An 11,992-nucleotide genomic window follows, 5' to 3' on the forward strand; every position below is an offset into this window, starting at 1 on the left:
GTGCCAGCAGGACGGGAGCAATATCTATACCCTTGTGCCCTGGACTTTACAGTGACTGGTTCAGCACGTGTTGGAGGCCGTGTGGCCTTATTTATACGAGACTTCTGAAAGCTGTGAGTCAAGCCCTGACAGCTCCTGGTTCCAAACACCTTGCAACCCATGCTAGACAGGCCTGCGAGAGCAGGGTCAGGGGATGCTGCTCAGAGGAGAACAGGTTTTTGAGATGCTTCCCTTCCCTGAACACAGGAGTGGCCATTCTTGGGCCCATCTTACCCGGCAGCCGAAGGCAGAACCCACCTAAGTTCCCTGTAAACTGCATGGCCGTGCAGCTGTGGCCAGTCCTCTCTCCCTGTTATAGCCCCAGAGCACCCTCCTGCACCCCAAACCCCTCATTGCTGGCCCCTCTCCAGAGCCCTCACCGCCCCAACCCTCTGCCTCATCCGTAAGCCCCCTCCTGCATCCCAAACCTCTCATCCCTGGCCCCACTCCAGAGCCCACGACCCCAGTCAGAGCCCTCACCTCCCCCACACCATACCTCAACCCTCTGCCCCAGCCCTGAGCCCCTCATCCCGGCTCCCCCCAGAGTCCGTGCCCCCAACCAGAGCCCTCACCCCCCCACACCCCAACCCTCTGCCCCAGCCCTGAGCCCCCTCCCACACTCCGAATCCCTTGGCCCCACCCCTGCTACATGAATTTTGTTAAATGCGCCAATATGAAGGTGATGCGTCACACGCCACCTCGATATTGGTGCACATAACAAAATTAATTCCGCACATTAGAGGGAACACTGGAACCCACCCAGGCTGGAAACACTGCAGAAAATGAGCAGCGTTTTGGGGGTTGCGCTCTCGGTTCTGAATGGCAGCAGGAAGTGCACAGGGCTGTGAAAACATTCGGAGAAAGCGAGACCCCAAACTCCAGCGGATGTCAACCAGGGGGCCTCCCTTTGCAGTTTTGGTTTCTTTGAACCCCAAACACCCACAATCCAGCCCCAGAGCTATCCATTACAGATGGTCCCTGTCTGTGTAACTCAGCTCCTGCAGAAGAGTTTCCATCTATTGATCTCAAAGCACTTCACTGGATTGTCCTCTCCATGCTACAGGAGGAGGGACTCACTTGAGGTCACACAGCCACGCACTGGCAGAGCTGGGAACAGAAGCCAGGTCTCCTCATTCTCAGCCTGGTGCTTTAACCAGTGGACAGTGCTGCCCCAAGCATGACTGGGGCTCAGAAATAAAATGAAGCTTTTGCAAGATGCTGGTGCCAAAGCAAGTGGAGAAAGGCTCATCTGCTTCCCTTGTTTTACCCTCCTCCCCTGAAATGTCCCCTCGCGTGGCTGGAAAGGCTGCTCACACTAGCACGCTATGCAGGAATCTCTCCTTTTCCTGCACAATGTTCCTCTGGGCTGGAGCAGAGTGGAGCTCACTGTGACCTGGAAAGATCTGAGGTTTGGTTACACACAAAGGAGGAGGATGTAAACAAAGAACTGAGCAGAGGAGGGGAGGACAAGATGGGAACAAAGCAAAACATTGGAAGGAAATAAATCCCACTAATCCTTGCCGGGGAGAGGCAGAAAGAGCTGGTATCCAGAATGGGGCTGAACTAACAGGGATGGGGTTCTGTAGCCATCTAGCTCCTCCTGCCCCAAAGGAATCACAGCACCTAGCACTGAAATGCAGCCACCTCAGGGGTGGAAAGTGGCAACTGCTTAGGGAGCCACAACTCAGCCATAGTGTCAGAGGGCTCAGTTCACCCCGTGAAGCCAGACAAGCTGCATTCACTTACACCAGCCCTGAATTTAGCCCTGGGACAGGACATGAAGCTGGATGCAGAATCTGGGGAGATATTGGCCTTGGCCAGGCCCCAGATCTGCTCTCTTTAACAGCCTTAGTGATGCCGTGTGGACTGCAGAGCCCGTGTGCAGGCACCGGCCAGTGCAGACTGGAGGGCCAGAGAGACCCACAAGGTGTGTCTGTGTCCAGCAGCCTCCATAAAAAGCCCCCGTATGTTCCGTACATTCAAGCCTTGTCTCTTGTCTCCTACTGGGGGCACCACAACACCAGAACTCAGGGGCAAGGCTGCTAGCCTGGGGCTCTGGATGCTTGAAACCAGTGCGGCTAGTGCGGTGCCATTCCCCACACTCAACAGATCACAAAGCCAATTGACAGCACCTAGACCACTTGTGGCCCTTCAGCTCTAGGACACCAGCTCCAGCCCAGCCCAGGGCCTTTATCTTCACAGCTGCTCAGTGCCTTGAAGTGAGTTGTGATGGGTCTCAGCCTGGTTCTGCCACACACCATCTTTCACCACAGCCAGCACAACAGGCAGAGAGGCTGTGGGCTGCACACAGCTCAGGGTCCCAGCTGGAGAGGGCAGGTCCGACTGGAGCTGTGGATGCAGTGGGCGCTCCTGTGTGGGCCGTCTCTGCTCTGCTAGAGTTCAGACTCCTTCACCTAAGGAGCACGTCACACGGGCGCTGAGTTCTATGGGAACATTTGCTTGGCACCGAAGTCACCGATGGGTGCAAAAGGGCCAAGCGCAGCATTAATTAGCACCAGTTCCCAAAGCAAAAGGTGGCAGCAGCAGCCTTTCCTGCTCATCACTAGGAGAAAGTAAACCTGGGTCAGCGGCTTGTGTTGCAAATCAGAGCATTCACCTTGGAAGTAAGCCAGGCGCCAGCACTGAGCCAGCAGCACATTAGCATACATTAGCATGTGTGCGCTGGTTGGCCACTGGCATGGATGTGCAGAGCCTGGGGGCAGGGCTGTGCTCCCCACACTTTGCATGTTGGCTCAGTTGCTCAAAGGATCATGCACAGGGCAGGGACTGGTGCCTGGTGTGGGGCTGGCTCTGGGGTTCCCACAGCCTGGTGCCAAAGCAGTTATTCGGGGCCCCAGGCAAATCTACCTGCCTGTCCCCATGAACACCCCAATCTATCTAACGGTTTTATCCTGCTGCCTGCCAGCATGGCGTCTGGGTGCCTTCCATGTATGATCAATAGCAGCAGCCAACTCCCTAGAAGACATCATGGCATCTCTAGCTTCTCTGGCAGGGGTCAGAGCTGTGCTTGAGGTGGGTGTTTGGTTTGGTTTGGTTTTTAGGGGGAGGGACATTCCCCTGGTAACCCAGCCAACAAAGTAACCTGGCTCTGAGAGAGCGGGGATGGGGGCGCATGGCAAAGAGGGAGCAGCAGGGGAACCCCCATGGAATGGCATGCACAGCTGGCTGCAGCAGGAGCCAGGGCACTGCATGGGAAGCGACTGTCATTGGTGGACACCATAACAGGGGCCTGAGTCTGCGCAGAACCCGTGGGGGAGCAGCAGAGATGGGGCCGAGACTGTACAGAGGGGTCCCAGTGAGACACAAACTCATGAGCCTGGCCTGGAAACAGCAAACTCCTGTTTGGCTCTAGAAGAGACTGGGAGGGCACCCTGAGTACAGGGTCTGAGGAGCCCTCTGCTGGACTATCCCCTCCCACCCAGGAGCCAAAACAGAACTGCTATGGTTTTACTTTGAATCAGAACTGTTTAAATCCACTGGCCCAAGGGGATTTCCCCTCCCTGTCAGTTCTAGTCCAATGCCCTTTGCTCAGCCACGGCTGAGTCATTGGTGGGACCCCACCGGACGTAGCGCTTACAGGGTCTGGCAAATGGAACCTGTGAATTTTGGTTTGCCTGGTGCACAACTAGCACCAGGGGCTGTAACAATGACTGCAGTATTGACCAGCAGCTTTCACACCTCTACAGCAAAACCACCTCTTCTAGGGAGTCTGAGGATTGAGAAATGTGACATGCCGGCCCCTCGCTGCAGAGCAGGGACAGCCCAGCAAGGGGCTCCCACTGCATCCACATCTCAGCCCCTGGGATACAGGATCACATGCTCTCCTCCCAGAGTTCCAGATCCTAACAAATCGAGGCACTTCCTTCTCTCTTCATCCTTGACTAACCGCAGGCCCCACCTCCTCCCATCACCATCACCACCAGGGGGGCTATTGTCTCCAACCAAGCCCCTCCCTGGGCTCACCGCTCCCTCTCCACTGGCTGAACCTTACGGTTTCAGTGCATTCAAAGCTAATTCTTCTAGTATCAACGTTCAAACAGACATTGGGATTTGAGTGACACAGAGGCTCAAATAATGGATCCTGCTTCCCAACCTTTAACCTCCACCCTACCCCAACAGCTATGCTGGTGCCCCTCAGTCCCAACTCAGAGAGGCCTGCTAACCCAGTTCTGGGCCCCCCACCTGCCAGGCACATGGCTCTGCCAGTGCCCCTCAATCCTGACCCACAGCCCTGGGCTCCCCTCTCCACAACGCTGCCGTGCCCTTCCATTGTGACCTATGTTCTTGAGCCCCTGGCAGATGAGCTGGGCTGATGTTGCATCTGTTTAGGGTCACGATCCTGCTATCACTAGGTGACTGTGGGATCATGAGTTGCTGCTGGAAGGAATGAGACCCCAGCACATCAGGGAAGGCTCCCTCCTAAGGAGCTGGAGAAGCAGGGAGGAGCTGATCACTTCATGTCTCTCCCATATCCCTGGGGCATCCCCTTCCCTCTCCAGCCCTGCTATCTGCTCAAGAGCCGGAAGGCGGTGGAAGGAGTGTGAAACAGGCTGTGACAGCCCTGGAGGGACCATGGGGGCTCACCAGCTGCAGGAATGTAGAGAGGGAGCAGCCAGCTTCTGATGCCGCCAGAAGGAAGGGAGCTCCCACCCTCCAGGAAGGGTCAGGATGGACTCGAGTAGAATCAGAAGCCAGGGCAGCAAGAAGAAGGCTTTGTGGCAGCCAGGGCCTCTCCTCCCTCTGCACAGAGCTGCTCACCCCAGCACCCTCATGGCCATCTGGAGGTCTGGGGATGTTGGGCCTCAAGCAAAGCCCCGATCTGGCCCCACTCCATTCTTTGGAGGGTCTGGCATGTGGAGCTAGGCCTGGGGCTGGGTCCATACACTGCCCTGGGCCCATCTTGGGGGGTGGGGTCATTTTCCTACCCCTCTGTGAGTGGGAGGGAAAGGGGGAAACAGAGGCAGCTCCACTAACCCAACTTCTGCCAGTGGCCAGTCAAAATCCAGACCAAGAGAGAGATTTATTTTAGGAACAAACATGTATAACAGGACCACATTCCTCACTGCAAAGCCCTTATGCAATAAGCGACCCTGAAATGCAGCCACCTCTGCAGTGGAGGATGACAGCACAGCAGCCTCCGTGGGGTTTTCTGGTCAATAACCCCATTTCGACCATGTTCTAGCAGAGCAGACCTGGACCTCTGTTGTTTTAAGCACACATGGAGCAAACGGTATGAACCACATGGCATCTACACAGCAAGAAGGGAGGGCTCTCACCCCCGATGCTCTGGCACTCAGGCATCCTCTCCTGCACCGGCATCTGGGCAGGGAGAGGCCTGGCAGCTCAACTGAGGGGCTGTGGCCTGTCTGTGCCTGGGCTCAGAACCACTGGGCTGGGAGGAAAATTTGGCTGAGGCATCACGGCTCCATCACCCAGGCAGGAGACAAAGCCAACCCCAATACCTCCTCATCCCATCAGGCAGATCCCACTCGGGCCCCAGGCTCTCCCAGCAATAACCAGCTCCTCCCCCACAATGAGTCACTGCCACACTCATTGCCTTTGGCTTTCCTGGTAGATTTGCTCCTCACAGACTTCGGGAGACTCCTGATTTGAGTCTCTGCTGTGAATGTTCAGAACCAGGGGTCAAACTGGGAAAAAAACTAGCTGTTATGCCCCAGGCTCTGCCCACAAACTAGGCTCTATCCCCTCAAGATGCTCCATGAGACCCTGCACAGGGCCATCCTTCTGTAACATGATCGTCCTCCCCCTTCACCAGCTGCTTTGATCAGCAGTGAACAGTGCTGACATTTAAACCATCATCATTACTCTTCAGAGTCAACACCCTTGGGAAGGAACAGAGTCAGTTCACATAGTGTGACCGTACCAGAGTCCCTGCAGACTCAGAAAGACAGTGCTGCATTGCTGATGCTCAGGTCACACCTCTGAAGGCATCTTGTAGCCATAAGGGCTAAAGAATTCATTCTGGTTTTGAGGAGAAGCTCAGGATGGCAGCCCCCAGGAGAGTCACATCCCCCAAAAGTGCTGTGAATTGGCCTGGGATGGCCCTGGTGGACGATTCATCCACTCAAGGGGGCTGAGCACTTGGAGCTGGACTCCCTGCATCACACCAGCTTCATCATCAACCCTGCCCTGTGTCCCTCGGCTGATGCTCTCAGACACTGCACACCCCAACGTGAACACACGTTGCCTGAGAGGCTTGCACAGATGCATGCCGGTGCCTCAATGCATGAGGCTGGGTTACCTGGCATGGCAGTGCTGACCCCACTGGGTGCCTGGCAGCCACACCGCCCAGCCGCAGCCACCCTGTATTTATAAAGAAGTGCCTAAGAGCCTGTCCACTCACTGAACGTGCCTGCAGCACATAGGCCCCCATGGTACGGCACAGACAGCAGCTCCAGATGTTTCCTATCAACCCACTGGACAGGCCCTGGATTATCAAGTGCCCCCCTCCCTGCTGCTCAGTAGATCCCGCCCCTGCCTCGTTCTGCCCAAGCCTAACCCCTCACTCTACCCAACCCCCGCTTCCCTCCTCCTCTTCCTAAACAGCCTCCCATTCCCCTGCTCCTGGGAAGCCTCCTACCTGCTGGTCCCCAACAGGCTGCCCCCTGACCCTCCCAACCCCCTGCCCATGGCCTGCTCCCCTCCAGCCCAAGAGAGGGACTCTGCAGCTCCTCCTGCTCTGCTGGTTGCCTCTGAACTGTGTGAGCTCAGGGGCTTCCTTGGGGTTAAAGAGCAGAGTTTAGGGAGCCAAGTGCCTCTCCCCACCTAGCAGTGTCCATTGCCCAGTAAGAAGTGACCTCCTGTCTGAGCAACAAAACTCTGCAAAAGTGAACAAAGGGATCATGGAAAGTGTGATGACAAGGACAATGCTCCAGCCTCCCGGCCAGGCCTTCGGCACCCAGCAGCTTCTATTGCTTTTGGCAGGGAGAGGGAAAGTCTCTGCTGTTCTCTTTGGGAACCACTGGGGGCTCCACACTCTTGAAACTCTGAACCTTAGCTCTTTGCAAACATCTATGATCCCTGCCTGTGAGATGTCACTGAACCCAATCTACAGACAGGGAAACTGAGGCATGGATAGAGGATGGGACTCGCCCAGTGTCGCAGAGAGTCAGTGGCCAAGCCAGAATTAGAATCTACAAGTCCTGGCTCACAGGCCCCTCTGCTCTAACTCACTAGACCTCAATCCTCTCCCAAAGCTGGGACTAGAACCCAGGAGTCCTGCCTCCCATTCACCTCACTCAAGCCCACTAGACCTACCCAAAGGAGCAACTCAATTGTAGTGTGTAGGTACCTGCCTGAGGAACACATATTTGAAAATGGAATTCAGGGAAATTCTATGCAGTAGCTCAGACTAGATGATCACAGTGGTCCTTTCGACTCTCATTCCTCCGAGGAAGGACTCTCAGCCCAGACGCGGAGGAGTGGGAGGTGGAAGCTCCTGTTCCTAGCTCAGACAAAGTAGCTCCCCTACAGGATGGGTGAGGAAGGTGCCATTTCCACTGCTTCCCCCCTGCATCAGTTTATTTGCATATCCCCCAGCCTCCACCCCGTCTGCTGCTGGCGAGATGCTACAGCAGCTCCTCCAAGGCTCTCTGCAAATGAGCTGTGCAGCAGTGACACAGATGGTACCTGACAGTGTTTCGCTCCTCTGGGAAGACACATGTCACAATCCCACATCTTTGGATTCCCCAGTATCATCCTGCTGGTGGAACACAGGCCACGAAGATGCAGTGTCCCCAGAACCAAGAGGAAAGCACACAGCCCTGGAACCTATTAAGATGCTTGTCCCTGCACCAGGAGAACCACTGGACTGCACAGAGTTCCTGTAAAAAAAGTCTCCACTCCGTCCTCATGGAAGGCAAGACTGGAAGGTCCCAGGGTAGTAACTACCACTCAGCTGGGCTCTGTGCTGCCTGCCTGCCTATCTGGGACCAGCCTTTGCAACTCCTCAAATGAACAGCAGTTCTGGGGTCCAAGAAAGTCCCCTCTGCGCCACACCTCTTATCCCTTCCCAGGTGAGATAGCCCCAGCTGAGAATGGCCAACCCCAGGCCTCTCCAAATTGTGAGACTGGCTCAAAAATCATGTTTTTTTTTAAATTAATGACTGCTGATTTCTGTTTTGTTGCCTTCTGGTTCCAGAGCCTTTCACTTGTGCTCGGGTCACATTTTCAAGCTTTTCTCCACAACCAGGAGGGCCAGAAACTCATTGCTATTCTAGCCCTGGACTTCCCACACACAGCTCTGCTAGTGCCCCTCAATCCCAACCCGCAGCCCCTGCTATACCATCCCAGGACTCCCTCTCTCAGCTTCACTGGCGCCCTTCAGTCCTGACCCACAGCTCCCTGCTAGCCCAGTCTGAGCTCTCCACATCCAGTGCTACTAATACACCCTAGTCCTCTCCTGACCTGGCTTTTGCCATTTCATTCCTGAGGTCTCCCTTGACACACAGTCATGCTGCTGTTCCAGCCCAAATGGGGACTGGCAGCCAAGGGAGCTGGGCCGCTGCTGCAGAGCAGTCACGTGAAGGCTGGCTGGGTGCTAGGTTCATCTGATGCCATTAGCCCAGTGAACTGGGCCAGAGTCCAGGCCCCCACAGGTGGGCCCCCAGCCCCAGGGTGCTGACCCTGCCTGCACAGCCATGCCGTGCCAGCCCTGCCTCTGCCACCAGCTCCGCTCTGTGCCCGCCCAGAACTCCCAAGGGGGCTGGACCTGAGCACCAGGCCCTGAGCCCCCCCTCCCCAGCACCTTGTTAGGACAGGATGGATTCAAAACGCGAGCCAGAGCCTCTGCCTGGCCCTGGTCTGGGGCCAAGGTCTCACCCTGGATCCCTGCCAGCAAGAGCCAAAACGGAGCAAGCCCTGGAGTCTCAACGATGCAGGGGGCAGGGGTCCTGGGGGCGGGGGGCAGGGTCACGTGCCGCACGTTACTGTTCTAGACCCTGACCCTGGGCTCACCAGATGCCACTGCGCTGAGCTGGGCGCTGGCCCATGGCTGAGTCCAGCAGAGCGGGGCTAACACGGGACAGCGAAGAGCCCCAGGCGTTCCCAGACCCGGGGCCAGCGCAGCGCACGGGCTATTGGGCTGGGCCGGGCCGGGCCAGGCGCTGCTCCCCGCGGAGTCACTCGCCGCTCTGGGCTCACTCGGGCGCTGCTCAGACCGGCCCTGGGGGAGCCCGGAGCTGCTGCACTGTGCGGGCTGCTGCGCGGAGCTTCCGTGAGACCCCACCCGCAGCTCTCCGGGCGGCCCAGGGGAGGGGGAGCGCTGGGAACAGCCGGGTCAGACCGTCCGGCCAGGCTGAGGCCGCACCAGTCACAGCTCACAGGCTGCGCTTGAGGGGCGCCACCCCGGGGGGTAACCCCCCACACCCGGCACAATACTCTGAACAACATTCCCACCCTGCACAACACCCCGAGACAACCCACACCACCACACACCATCACACAACCCCCCACCACACCCCAGTCACCACATACTACTACACCGGGACAACACCCCAGAAAACCCACACCACCACACACCATCACACAGCCCCCCACCACACTCCAGTCAACACATACTACCACACCGGGACAACACCCCAGAAAACCCACACCACCACACACCATCACACAGCCCCCCACCACACCCGGCACAACGCCCCAGACAATCCACACCACCACACCCCATCACACAACCCCCCACCACACCCCAGTCACCACATACTAATACACCGGGACAACACCCCAGAAAACCCACACCACCACACACCATCACACAGCCCCCCACCACACTCCAGTCAACACATACTACCACACCGGGACAACACCCCAGAAAACCCACACCACCACACACCATCACACAGCCCCCCACCACACCCGGCACAACGCCCCAGACAACCCACACCACCACACCCCATCACACAACCCCCCACCACACCCCAGACAACACATACTACCGCACCGGGACAACACCCTAGACAACCCACACCACTACATACTATCACACAGCCCCCCACCACAGCGCCCCAGACAACCCACACCATCACACAGCCCCCCATCACAACACTCCCCTATTCGGCACTACACCTGGCACAACACCCCCTACCTGGCACAACACCCCAGACAAGTCACACCACTATACCCCGAACAACACCGCCCACCCGGCACAACACCCCAGACAATCCATACCACCACACACCATCGCACAGCTTCCCATCACAAACGGCACAACACCCCGGACAAACCACACCACCACACCCCGAACAACACTCCCCGCCGGGCACAACACCCTAGACAATCCATACCACCACACAACACCACACAGCCCCCATTACACCTGGCACAATACCCTCCCCAAACCGGCACAACACCCCAGACAACCCCCGCCCCCCCACATCCTGCATAACACTCTGACCCCACTGCCCCCACCACACACGCACCGTCTCACTACACATCGCGACTCAAACCCCAGAGCCCTCCACGGCGGCCCCCTCCCGTGCTCCGCAGGTACGTGGGTCCTGGCCGCGCAGCTCCTGCAAGCTGGGCAGGCGCGGGGTCCTTTCCCTGGTTCCGACAGGCCGGTCCCAGTCTCCAGCCCTGTCCGGCTCCGCTGCCCCCCGCCCGGAAGGCGCTGGCAGCCCCGGGCGCAGGAGGGTCCGTGCGCGCCCTGCCCTGCCGCGCCCCGGTGCCCGCAGAGTCGCTCCCCTGGGCGCATCGCCATGGAACTGGCCCCCGCAGAACAAAGCTCCGCTCCCGACCCACCTGCTCGGCTGCCTCTGGATCCAGATGCGGCTCCAGCAGCGGGACGGTGAACTGGATCTTCCGGGGGCTGTTGGGCTCCATCGCCGGGGGCTCCAGCTCCGCTCTCCCAGAGACACGGGCAGGGAGAGAAGGACGCGCCCTGCGCTCGGCTCCCCGCGCCGCGCTGGCCCAGGTTGCCCCTGCCAGTCTCCGCTCGGGGAGCTGGAGAAGCAGCCGGTGCCTATTGGCTGGTCGGGCGCGGCCCGCCGCCCCCTCCCCCTGACACACACACAAGCTTCCCGGAGCTTTAACCCTCCGCCTCCCAGCCCGCGGCAGCCGCCCGGGGTGACGGGGCCTGCTCCTTGCAATGGGTGAGGAAGATGGTGCAGAGCATCTCCGACTCGGACGCCCACCGCCCTGGCGCGATGTAAGGAGCCTGGCGCGAGCGGAGAGCGGAGCCCCCGTCCCATGCTGGCGTGAGGGTGCAGGGCCAGGTCCCCCCTTCTTCCCGGGTCATCGGCCGCTTCTTATGATGGGATACTGAACCCGCAGGGGATCGGCAAAGCCCGCGGCCTGGCAGAGTGAAGACCAGGGCCGGGCTGTGGAGCAAGAGCTGGGGGACAGCTAGGGTGGCTAGATGTCCTGATTTTATAGGGACAGTCCTGATTTTTGGGTCTTTTATCGTATATAGGCTCCTATTATCCCCACCCCCTGTCCCGATTTTTCACACTTGCTATCTGGTCACCGTACAGCAACCCCAGACCCGGGGGGGACAGAGCCCCAGAGCGGGGGTGGGGGAGGACAGCAGCCCCAGAGCTGGGGGACAGCAGCCCCAAAACTACCCTGAGAAGCCAGGTGCCATTTTCAGACCCATACTTTAAATGCCATTCTGGGTGGAGCCAGTGTCTTTTGCTGAATTTTTTTCCCGAAAAGGTCAGATTTTGTTTGAAATTCCACCAAATTACTTAAAAAAGCAAAGCAAGGGGCAAATATCTCCCACACCAAAACAAAAGATGAGCAGACATTAGGTTGAACAAAACATTTCATTTTTTAACCCAAAATGATTGGGGGGGCACCAAACCATCAATTATTCCTGACTCCCGCTAGCATCCAGGGACACCCCATCCAGGCCAGGCCAGTCTGTTCCCTTCCAGCTCCTGTGCAGCCCCTATCACCCTGGTGCCCTGGCACC

At 57.9% G+C, this 11,992-nt stretch overlaps 1 protein-coding gene across 3 annotated transcripts in view; it reads right to left on the reverse strand.

The window, feature by feature from the left end:
• Nucleotides 1-11,012, reverse strand: part of PPP1R1A (protein phosphatase 1 regulatory inhibitor subunit 1A) — a 61,524-nt gene extending 50,512 nt beyond the window's left edge. For all 3 annotated transcript variants that reach the window (XM_050926007.1, XM_050926006.1, XM_050926005.1), the window contains exon 1: nucleotides 10,822-11,012. In XM_050926007.1, coding sequence (XP_050781964.1) covers nucleotides 10,822-10,902 — 81 coding nt within the window. In that variant the 5' untranslated portion in view covers nucleotides 10,903-11,012. The remainder of the gene's footprint in view (nucleotides 1-10,821) is intronic.
• Nucleotides 11,013-11,992: the final 980 nt, after the last annotated feature.

This window comes from Gopherus flavomarginatus, chromosome 16, assembly GCF_025201925.1.
Source record: "Gopherus flavomarginatus isolate rGopFla2 chromosome 16, rGopFla2.mat.asm, whole genome shotgun sequence".
Lineage (NCBI taxonomy): Eukaryota > Metazoa > Chordata > Testudines > Testudinidae > Gopherus > Gopherus flavomarginatus.